This window comes from Canis lupus, chromosome 27 (assembly GCF_003254725.2).
Source record: "Canis lupus dingo isolate Sandy chromosome 27, ASM325472v2, whole genome shotgun sequence".
Taxonomy (NCBI): Eukaryota; Metazoa; Chordata; class Mammalia; order Carnivora; family Canidae; genus Canis; species Canis lupus.
The window spans coordinates 3429368-3446527 of NC_064269.1; the positions used below are offsets into that span (position 1 = coordinate 3429368).

Consider the following 17160-nt stretch of genomic DNA (forward strand, 5'->3'; position numbering starts at 1 on the left):
TTTAAAAATATGACTGACATTAACACATTAGTAATAGTACTAGCCGTCAGACTGGGTCTTAACCACTAGGGGCCAAGTGACATAATAGGGAAGGAAAGAAGGAAGAAAATTTCTTCTCTGCTTCCTGAAAGTGAGGCCTGCCAATGAGCAACATTTTCCTTGACATTCTCCCATTTTCCCTTCTCGTCTCTCTCCTACCTCCCAGAGGCCTCTTCCCAGATGTCCCAGAAATTCAGTACCTTCTGACTATCTTAAGCTTACCCATCAGGGAACCTTTCCAAGGACTGCTTAATGTTCTCAAATTACTTATTTTTACACCAAATCCGTTCCTCCTGGAGGGCTGACCTCAGCTAGGTATTAGAGAGAAAGCTGATTGCACTCATCCAAACAAAGGTGAGAATGACATATTCTTGGAGGAATTATATTTTTAAGGAGGGTGTTTTTAATCCACAAATTTCTAACTGATGGCATTGCAGTGCATTTAACAAAATAAAATAAAAAATTTTCAGGCAATATGGAAAAGGATATTTTTAACCACCTATTTCAGGGAGGGAGAGGAAAAGAAAGGGAAGACAAAGGCACATGGTACAGGGATGTTTATAAGTCAAGGACTCCCTTTATTCCCCTCCTCCTCCTCCTCCCCAGCCTCTCCTGTCTTCTCATTTCATGATTCATCTCAGGTCACTGAGTACCCCCAGGCTTTCCCTCCCCTCTGCTCTTACGGGGCCCTCTTGAACCGAGCTCACCTTCCCAGCCTCTCTGTTACTGGGTACTCCTACACTGAAACAGATCTACAGCCCCACATATGACCATTTCTTTCACTTTTTTGTATACATTTTTGGGAAAATATTATAGATTATAGAGAGTTATGCAAAGAAACAATGAAATAGGGCTGAAGAGCTGCCCTGGTTACTCTAGCAGGGGCGCTACAGTGTGGATGAGGCCTCCTGGCTCGCTCACTTCTTCACTGGCAAGATCCTTGCAGACAGGGAACAAGTCCTAACTTAGCTTCTTTATCCTTCTTAGTGCCCTTAGAGAGTTGATGTTCCATGAAAGGGCTGTTAACCAGGGACCCACAATTCCACCATATGTGGTATCTATTTAAGTACATGTGTACCTTCCATTGTTCTAAATCTTAACTTTTCATTCATTAAATCACCTTAGGGTTCTGGCTTGAACTCATCCAAGCCTGAAGAGTTTACTCTTCTGAAAGGTAAGGAATGAGGAGCAAAGCCCAGATTTAGAGGACTGCAGAACACAGGATTAGGATATTGTCAGGCCTTTGAAATTAACTCAGGACCAAATTCTAGGAAACCACAGGAGGGCATGAAGTGCCCTGAAAGCTGTTTACCTTGAACACACTGGGAACTTGAAGTTTTGGTGATGGGACTCCAATCAAAAAGTCAATAATCACCATTGTGAAGATAGTGAGAAAAACAGCAAAGTCACTGACCATGGAACGTACCTGGCATGAGAAAGGATTGGAAAAATGTTTTATTAGGTCAAATGCAATAGAAAAGAATTTAGTATTACAAAAGGTTTTAAATCCTCAGAAGACTGCTTTAATTTTATAATTGAATTAATATAAGCATATTTAAACAATAGAAATATGTTAATATGCCCAAGTTAATACCCAAAAGGGTCGATATGATGGGGGAAGAACAGACTATCCATCAACCTCTAATGTAACCACCCTGTGAAGAGTTCTGTTTGGAGCATTCATGGCTGGGTTTCAGCAATAGTTCTGAGAACTTGGAATAAGATTTTCTGGGACCAGTCAAGGGCCATTTGTGCCAGCCCAGAAGAGCCTTGGCATCAGCATCGACTCTTCTTCTCCCTCATGTCCCACACCTCATCTACCTGCATGCAAGTCCTGCTGGCTCTACCTTCAGAACACATCCCGGCTCTGAGCACCTCTCACCACCTCCACTGCTCCTGCCCAGATCAAGGTCACCATCAGCTCTTGTCTTGGTAAGTACAGCCGACCCTTGACCTTGCTCTGTTCTCCTTTAAAGCTGCCAGACTGATCATTTAAAACATAAGTTGGATCAGGTCACTCCTCCACAAAAACCCTGAAATGGATCCTCATTTCACTGAGGCAAACACCCAAAAGCCCCTGGCCTATGAGCCCACACACTGAAATCATCACCCCTCTGTGCTGAGCCTCTAAAACTCTTCCACTCACTCACTCTGCTCCAGTCCCATGGACTCCCTTGTTGTTTCTTAAACATGCCAGACCCACTCCCACCTTAGGGTCTTTGTACTCGCTCATCTCTCTACCTAGAATGCTTTTTCTCCGGGTGACCTCTTGGGTAGCTCCCTCACCTTCTTTATGCTCATGCAAACATTACCTTCTCCTTGAGGTCTTCTCTGATGCTACTTAAAGCTGGTCACCACCCTCCACTCTCCACCCTGGCATCTCCTAAACTCCTTTCCTGCTTAATTTTCTCTATAGCACTTCTGACCGTGTTGTGCCCAAGAGGCCTTTAATAGTTTAGTGTAGCTTTAATAAAATACAATGCCTCTAGAATGCCCACTGCCTGTCTTAATCTGAATTTACAACAGAGATTGAGCAAAATATGTCTTAGCCAAAATATATCTTAACCTGACTTTGCCTTCCTTTGAAACCTGAGGTTTTCAGCTCCCTGCCCCTGGTTTTGTTAGTTCTCTTCTAAATGTTACACAAATTCTCTGCACATGTACCTGCTCCCACCCTCATGAACCATCCATCTTGGGTTCATCTGACCAGCCTGGGGCGCAATGGCCCTTCTCTCTGCTAAACTACTATGGCCCTTACACCCAACTCTCTACTAATGTCTTATATGAACCTGTATGCTTCATGTGTTTCCCCTTCCTATATGATGGCAGAAACCATGTTTTAAACTTCTTTGGGGGCACCTGGATGGCTCAGTTGGTTAAATGTCTGCCTTTGACTCAGATCATGATCCCAGGGCCCTGTTTTGGGCTCCCTGCTCAGCGGGGAGTCTGCTTCTCCCTCTGCCCCTCCTCCTATGCATGCTCTCTCAAGGTTATACACTCTCTCTTAAATGAATAAATAAAATCTTTTTTTGAAAAAACTTTTTTTAATGTACCCGCTAACACTTAACCCAGGCCTGGGCAAGCAGCTAGTAGAGAATTGCTGCTTATTAACTATTTGTCCAGACTAGAAATAATGACCCTGAACTTACTTAATATGTGTTTCCCTTAACTACTCTGTAGTCTCACTGAAATCTAAGAATATGTTTTAGCTATACATGTGTGTACCATAAATATCTTATCAACTGAGCTCCCCACCCATTTGGATTTTCTGCTCTACAAATATACCTGGATTAAACCCGCACTTATAGAAAAGCCACCATTTCTCCTGATTTGAACTCTATTTCAAAGTAAAAGTGGCCCCTTTTGGCCACTCTACACCCAGTCTCTAATTCTGGCCTGAAACTGGTCATGATCAAACAGTGCCATCTGCATCAGGAAAGACAGCTGAGCTTCAAACAGTCATGGAAACCGAGTCAGGAGTACTTTGGCTGCTGCAATCAATGTGACCAGTGATTTCAAAGGTGCCACAAGAGCCATCCCTGGGAAGAGACTTCGGGGTCTCCCATGTATCCAAACTAATTATCCCAATTTACTATATTTAGGAGCCAGCTCTAGCTATTGCATGCTACATATCCCAGCATTCTAGAAATGAAAACTTAACAGCATTCTGGAAATAAGCATTAATAGCTTTTAGAGAATCACCTTAAACCCTCTGACTTTTTTTTTTAAGTAATCTCTACCCTCAGTGTGGGGCTTGAACTCATGACCCCAAGATCAAGAGTCTCATGCTCAGAGGGCCTCGGTGACTCAGTTAACCTGAGAGTCAGGTGCTATACCAACTCAGCCCAGGTCTTGTGAGTTCAAGCCGTGTGTTGGGCTCCACACAGGGCATGGAACCTACTTAAAAAAAAAAAAAAAAGAGTTGCATGCTCTACTGAATGGGCCAGCAAGGTGCTTATCACCTGTCGCCTTTTTTAAGTATTAATTCCTCATCCCACCATACATTTATGAGAGGTTGCCAGACCCTAGAAGAAGAGAATGCCATGGTGTGGCTTACCAGGACATGTGGAGCTTGCCACCTGCAACTCCACTCCGCAGGCAGCATGGAGGCTGAGAATAGACTCTGTTACATTAGAATTCTAATGCAAAAGAGATGTGTGAGTGTGCTACGTACTCTGGTTGGGAAATAGCGGCTTGTCTTAAATGTCTTTAAAGTGCTCGAGAGGATGAAGGTGGTGAAGAAGAGAATGCAGGACCAAAAGAGCACATCAGGAGTATAGGGTCCGTGATGGCCACACGCAGATCCCGTGAACTCTCCATGCAGCTCCTGGCATTCCTGGAGGAACAAGCATCCTGGGTGACAGCAGGCAGGCACGAGGGAACCAGCATCTCTGGCTGCTGGAGCCCACCACCCACTGTCACCCCACAGCGTGGGGGAGCGCAGGCTGCCGGCAGCATCTGCCTGCCCTCTGTGCACTGTGGCGCGGTCGCTTGCACAGGCCCCTTCCCAGCACAGTGACGACTCCTAGTCCTTCAGCACTTTTGGAAATGAAGCCAGGATGGTCCCAAGCAAGCATGCAGTGCTGGGAGGGCCCTGCCAATTCGTATTGTGTATATGACCGAGCACTTCCAAACCTGAAAGCTCTTCAGGTCTCATAAGCCCTGGGGGTGCCCCCTGTCCTGCCTGGTTTCGTGCTCACATATCCCTGCAGGGTCACTGGGAAAGGGGCACGTGGGAGAGAAGAGAAATCTTCTTTTCTCTTTATACTACAAGAGAATTTCTGAAGGGGGGAAAAGGGTCAGTAAGACTAGTGCAAATAAATTTAAAAACCTTTATCTTTGAAAATGCCAGACCTGGCTGAAGGGCCATGGCACTCAAACCTGGAGGTCCCAGCACTATAATGCAGCTCCTGGACTTACACTAACAGTCAGATTGGCCCACTGGACTTCTGTTGTCACGATATGGTGGTCCTTCCAGTACTGGAGGGTATGATTGCTTGGATTTTCTGGGACAGTACACCTGCAGCTAAGGAAAGAGAAAGAAAGATTCCTGAAAAAGCAGGCAAATATTCAATGAAACCCATTCAGCCGTGACTGGGCCAGGGGCTCCGTCAGGGCCTGCTCCTTGGCCCACTTCAGGCCCCTGAGGTTGGTCCTGTTGCTCGAGGCCCACGCACAAGCCCCAACCACACCCAACCACACATCAGCCATTACTAAAGAGAGACAGAGATCAGCATGTAGATCTTGAATTAAATTGTGCCAACAACCAAGCTTGGCACCTCATGTGCCCAGAATGATCCCTGGTGGTCTCCTGCTTAGTTTCTTTCTCTCAGGCCCTTCCTGTGGAATTCAATCTACAGAGCAAGGAGGACCTGGTCCACCTATCAGCTCTCAACCATCTCCTGCAAGCTTGGATATCTCCTGCTCCTGCTCCATATGCTCCATCACATTCTTGCTTTAAAAATCCAAATTGTGATGCAAGCTCTTCCTGATACTGCATTATTCCTGGTAGTATCCCACCACAGTGGCCTCCTCTTCCATCTAACCAGACCAGATCAGATCAGATTTGTTCTCCTGGCCACCCTGTTGCCTCCCAGTCCCAACATGCTTCATGCTTCAACTGGCTCCGAGGATATACAACTACCATAGCCATTCCCACATACTTTGTATCATCTGTAAATTCAACGAGCATGCCTTCTAAGGATATAGTATGACAAAATTAAAATACAAAAAGATCTCAACAGATTGTAATAGGAGGAAATCATCAAAATGAAAAGTAATAGGGAAAGCTATAAAGTCCTATATTTAGGTACAAAAAAAATTGACTCCAGGTGTATCTGGGTGGTGTAGTTGGTTGAGTGTCAGACTATTGGTTTCAGCTCAGGTTGTGATCTCAGGGTTGTGGGATCAAGCCCTATATTGGAGTCCGCACTTGGCATGGAATCTGCTTGGGACTCTCACTTTGTCTTTGCCCCCCACCCACCCATGCTTACTCACTCGCTCGCTCTCTCTCAAATAAATAAACCTTTAAAAAAATCAATTCCAGGACAGCCCTGGTGACGCAGCGGCTTAGCACCGTCTGCAGCCTAGGGCGTGATCCTGGAGACCTGGGATCAAGTCCCACATCCGGCTCCCTGCATGGAGCCTGCTTCTCCCTCTGCCTGTGTCTCTGCCTCTCTCTGTCTCTCTATGAATGAATAAATAAATTAAAAAATCTTAAAAAAAATCAATTCTAAAACTTGGAGGCAACAAAAATACCCTTGAGAAGGTGAATGAATGAGCTATAATACACCTAGACAATGGACTATTACTCAGCACTAAAAAGAAACTATCAAGACATTAAAAGACATAATAGACCTTTAAGGAGATAATACTACGTGAACAAAGCCAGTTTGAAAGCATGATTACAACTATATGACATTGTGGAAAAGGCAAAACTATGAAGGTGCTAAAAAGATCAGGGGTAGCCAGGGGTAGCTGGCGAGGGATGAGGAGGCAGGGCACAGAGGATCTTCAAGGCAGTGAAACTATTCTATGATACTATAATAGTGGATATATCATTATAAATTCATCAAAACCCACAGAACCTATAATACCAAGAATGAATCCTAATGTAAACTATGGACTTTGGGTGATAACGATGTGTCAACGTAAGTGCATCGGTTGCAACAAGCTTACCACTCTAGTACAGGGGATGGGGGTAGCAGGGGAGACTGCATGCATGGGAGCAGAGGGCAGATGGGAACTCTCTGCATCTTCTGCTCAATTTTGCTGTGAAGCTAAACTCTTCAAAAATCAATTCCAGGGATGCCTGGGTGGCTCAGTCAGTAAGCATCTGCCTTCAGCTCAGGTCATGATCCCGAGGTCCCCCAATTGAGCCTCACAGCAGGCTCCTTGTTTAGTGGGTGCTGGGGGGGGGTCTTCTTCTCCCTCTCTCTCTGCCCCTCCCCCTGCTCTTGTTCTCTCTCTCTCCTGCTCTCTCTAATAAATAAAATCTTTTGTAAAATTAATTAAAAATTTAAAAATCAGTTCCACACAAAACATAAAATCATTTAAAGAGTTGGAGAGTTCTAGCTTCACAGTTCCAACAGTGGAATGCAACTAAGAAAAAATATCATCTTGAGCTTCATTAACACAGAATTACAGTATCCAGATCCAAAGTCTACTCAGTCTGGGGCTGCTCACTTTTGTCTGTCTTCTCCCACTAGGATATAAGCCTCATGAAGATAGATCCTTTGTCTGTCGTGCCCTATGTTTCCATGGCCTAAAACAGTGCCTGGCACATAGTAGGTGCTCAATAAATATTTGTTATATGAATATATAATTTTTTAAAAGGTCAAAGAATGAGCCTTACCACAATACCAACTGGCAATCCATGAGGCTTTAAAGATCATACTCCCTAATGGCTGTTATTTTGTAATAAAATAATTTCAAAATTAACAAATTTTTAATGAATTCAGACCTTAAAAAGGTTAATAAATGGATAAGTGAAATCTATAGAAGCGTATCCATGGCTAGATGGCACATCAGAAATGTATAGGCAGAAAGGAGGCAATTTGATGTACAGAGCTAAAGCTTGAGGGACTTTAGCCATAATTTGGAAAATACTATTCCAGAGAAGAAATGTCTAATAGGACCAGATGCTCCTAGATGGTTGAAAACACAGCCAAATACTGGGGTTCTTTTCCAGTTGATCCAAACTCTATTAAACATGTGAAGACAATAGTCTCTTGGGTTGAAATCCAGATAAGGAAATAGATCTTTAGGAAACAGTAAGAGATCTGTGGATCTCTAATGAATTATTATTATATCTCTACCTCATTATTCCAAAGAGTAAGTAGCCTGTACATACTTGCGGAGAATCTTGGTAACATGCTCCAGGGACTCACAAATCCTCATAAGAAGTTCCTTCCAACAACTAGCTTGAACTCTCCCTGCTCCCTTTGCGGCCTGTTCCTGTTTCATGCCTGAACCGAAAGCCATGCTGTGGAAAGCATCTCTCATGTCGCCTGAGTTTCACTCTTAATCCACCCTCTCTATCATCACTTCTGACTGTTCTCTTCTGGCACCTCTCCCAGGTCTCCACCTCCCTCTCTGAGCCCTATTTCCCAGTGAGAGGGTCAAGACACTTCCTTATTCCTTGACACAAGCTACAAGTACTGCCTGGTACACTGTATCCAGCCAATAAACTCAGGTCCTCTGCTCAATTAAAAAAAAAAAAAAAAAAAGACAAGCAGAAAGCATACTTACTAATATAGGCTAAGGTGGTCCAGCTGGCTGTGCATGTGGATGGGGTAGGTCTCTGCTAGGTGAATCAGCTTTTCTATTGCTTCATAGATGAAAATAATGCAAATCAGGGAGGCAAACGCTTCTTCTGTGAAGCGGGTAATGTAACAGACAAGGGAACTGGCATCAGTTGCCACGAGGACAATACACAGGAAGGCGGTCCATAGTCCGATACAAGCTCGCAGGGAGAGGTATGAAAGAGCGTAGTCTCTGAAACAAGACCAAGGCTCATCAGAGAGTATGGATGGATGAATTACGAGAACAACGGTCAAAAATGTGGTTAATTCATCTCATAGTACCCATTCCAGTACTGCAACCCAGTTTATCCCTAATTCTGACTGTACTTCACTCCTAAATGCTGCCCAGGGACAGCTGTGACAAGAGATTTGCTCCTCAGGTGGCATTTGCCACGGCAAGGACATGGGGAGCGAGAAGGAAGGAATTGTCCTTCACCCATTTCTGCCGATACTGGCCAACGTGATTCAGATCTTATTCTTATTCTTGCAGTTAGAAAAAAGGAGCTGGCCCCTAATCCACGTGCTCCTACTTCCAACTCAAAATGAAGAAAAGGTTTTATGGGAAAAGTAGGGAAACAAGAGCACTGCCAAGTTCCTACCATCACTAGCAACCAGAATATGAAGGGGGCATGTCAGGTCAAATTAAAAATGGAGTTGAGGGATGCCTGGGTGGCTCAGCAGTTGCGCGTCTGCCTTTGCCTCTGGAATTCCGGGATCGAGTCCCGCATCGGGCTCCTGCACGGAAGCCTGCTTCTCCCTCTGCCTGTGTCTCTGCCTCTCTCTCTCTCTCTCTGTCTCTCATGAATAAATAAATACAGTCTTTTTTTTAAAATGGAGTTGAAATGAAAATAGAGGAATCTGAATTAGCTAGGGAAACTTTTTTTAAAGATAAAAAGTAAAGATTTCAATAGTGACTGAGGGACATTGATAAAGCTTGTTAAGACCGAGAGATCTGCTATTTTAGGTACTACCTGGGGGCAGGACAACAGACCTAATGATGTTCTTCCTTCAGGTTTTTATGGTTCAGAGTAATATTTGCCTGCTTATACTTGCCTAGGATCCTGGCATTCAATCCTAACAGCACAATAACACATCCAGTTAGAGTTTTCAGAAAACCAAATGTCTTACTTGCAGAATTTGAACAAAATCTTTTCAAATACAAGCACTGGCCCAGTACTTCCCAGGATGGTGAGAGCCTGTCCCGCAAACAAGGAATAGGCAATCCCAGTCATGGAGGCTCCAAACAAGGATTCAATTGCACTCTGAGGGGGGAAAAGAAATCATCAGAGTCCATAGCCCATCTGTAACCAGTAATGTGGGCTTCTGTTCACTCCTGACTTAGCTCTCTTGTGTGCCCTGACAAGCCATTTGCTTGTATTTCATCTTAGCAAGAGTGAAGTGTACACACTGCCTAATACTCTTGTAAACGGATACTGCTTTGATAATTCAGGTGCCCAAATCCAACCACATAGGAGTCCTTAACTAAGTCCTGTTCTTCAGTGACTCAATTAGGTACTGAAATATACATAGAAAGCACAATGATACCATTCACACTACGAGCCATTACCCTACATTTCAAATGACATCGGTATATCACTTTCCACCCTTTGAGCACCAGGTAACTCAGCTACTGCAATTGATATTCAAGCAGAATAAAGTCTGTTCTAAAGGGAAAACTGTGTTGCTGCCTAGTATGAAGACAGAAGATCACAGTAACTCAGTAGAAAGAATCCAATCTCCTCAGTCCTAGCCCAAGGGATTTTCTCCTCAGCGGACTTGGCCGCCAACACAGTATTTTAAGTCTTGTCTGGGACCAACAGAAGTGGTTAAAAGTCCTTACTATGCGTCCCTCAGTGGCTTCTCCGAGCAGTCCCCCAAAGGTGATGACAGGTGACATGCAGGCACAGTACAGGAACAGAAAGGAGGCCAAACACTGTAAGCTGAGTGCATCCCGGTAGTCGCTCCAGTACCAGGGGGCCTTCCGCTTGATGTCCAACACCAAGCCTCCAAACAGCCTGTGGAAACATGGCAGGTAGGCCTCTAACACGGTCCTTCTTCCATGAAAGTATGTGAACAGCACCCATTTGAAAAGCACTTCAAATGTTTTCCGTACTGAAGACATACTTTGGCTCCAATTTGACCCCAAGTTCATACAAGAGATCTCTCGGGGTCAGGCACAGAATCTATTTGCAATCAAGGGCATGAGTTTGAATGATTATCCCAAGCATGAAAAGAATTAATTTGGGTGTGCATACTACCTATTCAATAAGAAGTTTCAAAAAACTAACGTGAAATTAAGTAATAGCTTCAAATTCTGAGCTGTTAGGAGGAAGTGTGTGAAACCAATTCAAGGTATTAAAATTGTTAGTTTTAGTATGTGTAAGTCTAGATAAAAAGCCCCATCACATGCACTGTCCTACTCTGAACAACTACCCACCTTCCTGTTGAGAAATTAGCATAATAATTCATTCATGCAGTTGACAAGTAGTAGCAGATACTTCGTGCCAGGCATTGTGCCAGGGACTGCAGAGGCAGCAGTGAGCAAGACAACACAGCCCTTCTCTGCAGGACAGTGCAGGGGATAGACAGTGCTGTGAAGGTGCCACGGCGGCATAGGACAGGGAGGGACATTTCAGCGGAGAAAGGATCAGGAGTCAGGCAGATGAGGCAGAGGGGCTAGTATGGGTGCCACCTAGAGGTGAGAGCACATGGCTGATGAAGATCCGGCTGGAAGAGTCTGAGGACCAATGCCAATGGACAAGGATGGAGAAGCTGGGAGAGGCAAGTCACAAAGGGCCTTGTAAATGGTTTTATGGAGTTAGATCTTTATCCTAATGGCATGTCAAGTCACTGAAGGATTGTAAACAGGAATAACATAAACATGCATTCTGGAAGGATCATCCAGCAAGGGTGTAAGGAATGGAATGTCGGGCAAGACTGGAGGCAATGGATTGGGAAGAGAAGTGGATGGACTCAAGGGTTTAATCAGGAGGTAGAATCAACGGGACTTGGTGACGGGACTTCAGGGACCCCTCTCCACTTCCCAAGGATGAAACGGATCAAGAGCAAGATATCCCACACCAAGGAGGGATAGTGTTCTCAAACGGAGTCACTTTTTCTAAGAGGAGTCACTGTACCAGAGTGAAAGTTGGTAGGTGAGTCACAAAAAAGAGCCACTCAGTATTCTACAGGACAAATGGCCTGGTCTCTTCTACAAATTAATGGTATAGAAAAACAGGAAGGAGAGTTGTCATAGAACAGGATCATAATAACCAAAGGCAATCCCTGATTGGATCCTATGCCAAACAAATGAACTCTAAAAAGCTGTTGCTAAAACAATCACAAAAAGCTGAATTCGAACTGAGCATTAGAAAATTTAAAGAACTATTGTTAATTGTGTTAGATTTTTTAATGGCGTGATAGTTGTTTTTTAAAGTGGCCTCATCAAACAGATACATACTGAAGTAGTTACAGGTAAAATGACATGATACCGGTGATTTGGTTTAAAATAATCTAGAAAACATAAAAATAAAACCATTAAGTGGGGAGAAATAGATGAAACACGATTGGCAAAGTGTTAATAACTGTTGATGGGCTCATGGGGGTTCATTATACCATTCTCTCCTCTTTCTTATGTGTTTGAAATTTTCTATAATAGAATTCTAAAAACAAAAAACAAGCTACTCCTTCATGAAAGGAGTCTTGGCCAGTTCTTTCTCTCTTCTTGGAATCCTGGAGGAGACCCATGAGGCTTGGAACAGGGTATGCCAGGGGAGAAGACCCAGCCAGCTCTCTCTCTCTCCATTTGAATGCCTCCTCTCCTCCAGTCAGATGCAATGAGGGTACAGGTGGACACAGGACAGATGCTATTCTATCTCACCCATTTGCTCTTTTCCTCTGGTTTGGGTGGGATTAGTTGGGATTCACCATTCTTCAATTTATAGCAGTAACATCACAATCTGGGCCTTGGCTTAGGGAAGAGAGGCAAACCTGACTTTGTTTTTAGTCTATCTGGCTTAGGTAAGGAGCTATCTATACGGGCTAACCTAGAGTGTGAGAATTCCACCTCGGGGACTGGAACCAAGGCTCCAATCTATAATAAAGTGTCACTATGTTTTGCTTTCTCCTCCAGGTAAACAGGACCTCATAGGCAGTTGTGACTTGTCTGGGGCGAGATACAAGTGTTTCTGGGTCTTTCCCAACACAGAATCTTGATACCATGTGAATATCACTTAATCATTGATGACCTTCCTTTGAAGGGTGTTATTCTGGGAGAATAATCTTCTGCAGTAATGAGCCTCACCCCACGAGGCAACCAGAGATGCTGCCATGACTGCTCAGCCTCTGGATGCAGGAGGCACCTTCAGGGAAGAGTGTCTGTGAGTAACAGACAAAAGATTTATGTGAAATGGATTCATGAGAAGTCAATAGAAAGGGAGGACATCTGTTTGCCTAGCAGTGATTAAAAGGGGGAAAGAAAAGAGGGATCCCTGGGTGGTTCAGCAGTTTAGCGCCTGCCTTCAGCCCAGGGCCTGATCCTGGAGTCCCGGGATCGAGTTCCCTGTCGGACTCCCTGCATGGAGCCTGCTTCTCCCTCTGTGTCTGCCCCTCTCTCTCTCTCTCTCTCTCTCTCTCTCTCTGTCTCTCATAAATAAATAAGATCTTAAAAAAGGTGGGGGGGGGTAGAAAAGATCTGAGGCTCTTATCGATCATGTACGTATAAATTAATAAAATAATTTCTGAATACTGTTTACAGTCACCTTGCTTATACCTCGCTCATGCATAAAAATCCAACCATAATCGCACATTTACCACAAGATCAGGCACCGATGCTTCTCCCCACATTTGAGACTTCCCTTCCCTTCCAACACTACCTTTGATGTTCAAGTTTTGTAGGGATAGGAAGCACACGGGATACGAATTTAAGCTTGATGTGAGACAGGACTTACCCATGGAGAGGGTCACTAGGCTCTGGAGCACTGAGCTAGGGAGCCCTTCTCTGAGGGCTGTAGGGACAGGACAGCCATCCATTTGTCTGCTCTGCTTTGGAAGAAACCTGTTTGAAGTGGGGGTGGGGTGGGGGATGGGGGCGGGGATCATCAAGACAGCAGCTCCTGATTCTTTATTTCATTAACCCTTCCCAAAAGCGGCACCCCCAATAAGGTACATAAATATTCCTTGGAAAACCCCTCTCTACAGTATCCTCCCCGGAATGAAGCTCGTGTCCTAGGAACACTCTAGTCAGACTTTCCTCTTTGTTATGTATGGGAACGCATCAGCATCAACATCAGGGAGGTCCGAGATGCTGTCTGAGCCCTGGCATGGCGGGTCAGGCAATACAGAACTCAAGGTACTGTTTTCCACTCATCTCTTGCCCCCCTTCTTAGAGTCTAAATTCCCACATCTTCATATATCTCACCGTCCAACAAGTAGAACATCCTCTGAGTCTCCAAGTTTTGCCCCAGGCTACACAACATAGTAGAAAAAGCAGATTTCTCCACCTCAAAGAAACACAACTAATGGTATGAAGAACTATAAAAACCCAAGCTAACATATTTTAGTCTGTGCAGTCCAGGCAGATCAGAAAGTTCTAGGATGTCCACCTATATGGGCGAGTTTACATTCACTCTTTGAGAGTGATCTCAATACTCGATTGGGGAAGGGGCAAGAGTTGGCACGGCACTATAATCTCTGATCCAGGTATTAAGTCACTTGACCCACAAGGCTACAATGGGAGAAAGGCCATGTGTCTTGAGGTCTTCTACTAAGGGCTCTAAGGAAAATTTCAGGAGCTCAGGAAGAGGAAGTATCTCCCCTACCAAATAGACTGAGGCTCTGAGCCTAGATAACCCTTCCTTTCAGCCTTATGACTCCAGAACTTCGTGACAAGAACTTCCTCAAACCCTATGTGAATTTGTGAGTAAGGGTACTTTGATACTGTGAGTAAGCATGCGATCATCGGGCTATATGAAATCCTCTTTGGGGATGTCAGGCACCATTTCTGAGAATCTATATTTGTTGAGATCCAATCTAATGGTCTCCCAAACACTCACATGGAATTGATTATAAATGACCTCCTCAAAAGGCCTGAGACTGGTTTATTCTCATCTGACACCAAAGGAAACCTGAGATCTCATCTAATCTTCTATAGAGAACCTTCTCCTTAAGCATCTGTCCGTAGAATCTTGGCCTAGAAGAGTAGATTGAGGGCGCCTGGGTGGCTCAGTCAGTTAAGCATCTGCCTTCAGCTTAGGTCATGATCCCAGGGACCTAGGATGGAGTCCCACATTGGGCTCCCTGCTCAGCGAGGAGCCTGCTTCTCCCTCTGCCCTTCCCCCCTGCTCATAACCTCTCTCTCAAATAAATAAAATCTTTAAAAAAAAAAAAAGAGGAGTAGATTGACTATTCTGAGACACACACATACCTAAAATACTACCTATATTCCTACCCTAGAGGAGCTTCTTAACTTAATCATTCCATATTTATCTGTATTTAGTCCACTGATGCTACAGAACAGGGATCATTTTATAAGTATTCATTCATAAGCTCATCAGATTAAGTGCCTACTCTGTGCAGGGCACCGTGCTGGGTGCTAGGAATATAATGGGCACCCCGTGCCTTATGGAGCAAATGTTCTGGCAGGAAAACAAGTCAAGCAATAATAATGAAGAATGAGAAGGGCTTTAATGGGGGTGGGGGTAGGAGGAGGGCAGCAGACAAGTGAAGGCAGAGCTCAGAGCTGTGACCCCACATAGCAGGAATACCTAACCTCATCTATAAAGTCTTAGGAGGCTTTCCAAAGGAAGTGACACCTAAGCTGAGACAAAGGATGAGTAGCAGTTAGCTGGGAGATGAGGAAGGGGGCAACTGTTCAAAGCAGGGAACAATGTGTAGAAAGAACTGGAGGGGAGACAGACAGTGGTAGGTGGTTTGAGAAACTTGAATGAATGAATACAGTATCTGATACTATTATAGTCGGTGGTTCCATTTGGAAAGTCATTCCCAGCCAGTATACTACAGAGAAGAGTGAAAGCAAAGAGTAGGACTCATTCCTTTGCACACCTTCAGCCCAATAAGCAGTATGAGCCGTGAAACGTCCCCAAACTTACCGCCCGGTGCGCTGAAGCTCTGGCCCGCTGTGGCCCCCATGTGGTTCTGGTTCTATGTGACAAACATTTCCATTTGGAACTCCAGGCATTTTCCTTTTCTCCTTTTAACAAAAGACCACAAAAATGAGTAAAGCCAGCCATCTATTCCATCCTGCCTGCTAACAGCAGGGAGTGGTAAGAAGATAATCCAAAAACAGCCCCCAAATACCCAATTTTTGGAGTTTTTGTCTGTAGTTTTCAAAAGCATTTACTGAGTTGGGACAGTTTATTGACTTTGCTGAAAAACGACAACAACATATAATTTCTCCCCTTCTCCTAACTCTTTGTCCAGAAGCAGAAATATGGAAGCTTTGGCATCAGGTATGACCCAAGTTCCTGCTTCAAATCTCCCTCTGTGTAATCTTACTTGACCTTAAAACTTTGAAGATAGTTTTATTTATTTGTGAAATTAAGGGTAAAAATACCAACTTGGGGATGTTGCTGGCAAGGCTGAGTTAGTGCTTATAAAGCACCAGGCCTGGTGGCTGGTATACAAAAGCTCCTTTCCCACCTTTAGCCTGTCCAAAAGTATGGGGGACTCTACTTGCTCTCTCTCTCTCTGCAACTTGCTGTTTTCATTGCACGGCTTCATTCGCAATATACTCCCAAGAAATGTCCTTCCCTCCCCTCTCTGCCATTCCACATCAAATCTTCAAAAACCACTTTAAATTTATCCCAGAGTAATCCTGATTGGTTGCATCAGACCTGAGCTGATATGTAATGGTATAGTTATTTTTTATAACTGTTCTGTTTTTCTAGGTGCCCCAAACTGGGCCGTGTCTTGATTTATTTAGCATATACCCACATGGTCTTTGCTTTGTCCATGATGGGTACTCAAGAAGCAGCACTATGCTACCATTGGCTAATGTGTATACATTACCTGGGAAGGGACGTTTTTGGGTGGCTCGATTCTAATGGAGGGGTCCCACTCCCCTGGAGGGAGCACTGTGACCTGATCTAGGAACTCATCAATCCCCGCCAGAAGATCATCTCGCTCTTTTGCCTTATATGCCACATCATGAAAAATCTACAGAGAAGAAAAAACCCTCAGAAAATAATTTCACTTAAGACAATCACCAAAGAATACGGTGAAGGACAGATAAACCTCATGATTTTTATCTCTGTCATGGGGATCTGAAAATTTTAAAATTTTTTTAAAAATGCAAAGATAAAAGAATTTAAAAATGAACCTGAAGATGAGATGGGACAAAAAGAACTAGATATATGGGGATCCCTGGGTGGCTCAGCGGTTTAGTGCCTGCCTTCGGCCCAGGGTGTGATCCTGAAGTCCCGGGATCGAATCCCACATCGGGCTCCCTGCATGGAGCCTGCTTCTCCCTCTGCCTGTGTCTCTGCCTCTCTCTCTCTGTGTCTCTCATGAATAAATAAATAAAATCTTAAAAAAAAAAAAGAACTAGATATATGTATGTGAGAATAAGAAGAGCTAAGACTCGGGATATCTAGGTAGCTCAGTGGTTAAGCATCTGCCTTTGAGTCCTTCATCGGGCTCTCCAAGAGGAGTCTGCTTTTCCCTCTGCCTCTCTCTGTGTCTCTCATGAATAAATAAATTAATAAAGTTAAAAATTTTTAAATTTTAAAAAAGAAGAGCTAAGATTCTAACATTGTGTCATTGTCATGGAACAAAAAGCAAAATGCGTGGGAAAATTTCC

The 17160-nt window shown here is 44.1% G+C and overlaps 1 protein-coding gene across 5 annotated transcripts in view; it reads right to left on the reverse strand.

The window, feature by feature from the left end:
• SLC4A8 (solute carrier family 4 member 8) overlaps positions 1–17160 on the reverse strand; it is a 74730-nt gene that overhangs the window by 24876 nt on the left and 32694 nt on the right. For all 5 annotated transcript variants that reach the window (XM_025458848.3, XM_025458849.3, XM_025458851.3 and 2 more), the window contains exons 10-17: positions 16371–16517; positions 15452–15552; positions 10183–10357; positions 9471–9604; positions 8290–8535; positions 4960–5065; positions 4214–4375; positions 1352–1465 (exon numbers count right to left, since the gene is read on the reverse strand). In XM_025458848.3, coding sequence (XP_025314633.1) covers positions 1352–1465; positions 4214–4375; positions 4960–5065; positions 8290–8535; positions 9471–9604; positions 10183–10357; positions 15452–15552; positions 16371–16517 — 1185 coding nt within the window. The remainder of the gene's footprint in view (positions 1–1351; positions 1466–4213; positions 4376–4959; positions 5066–8289; positions 8536–9470; positions 9605–10182; positions 10358–15451; positions 15553–16370; positions 16518–17160) is intronic.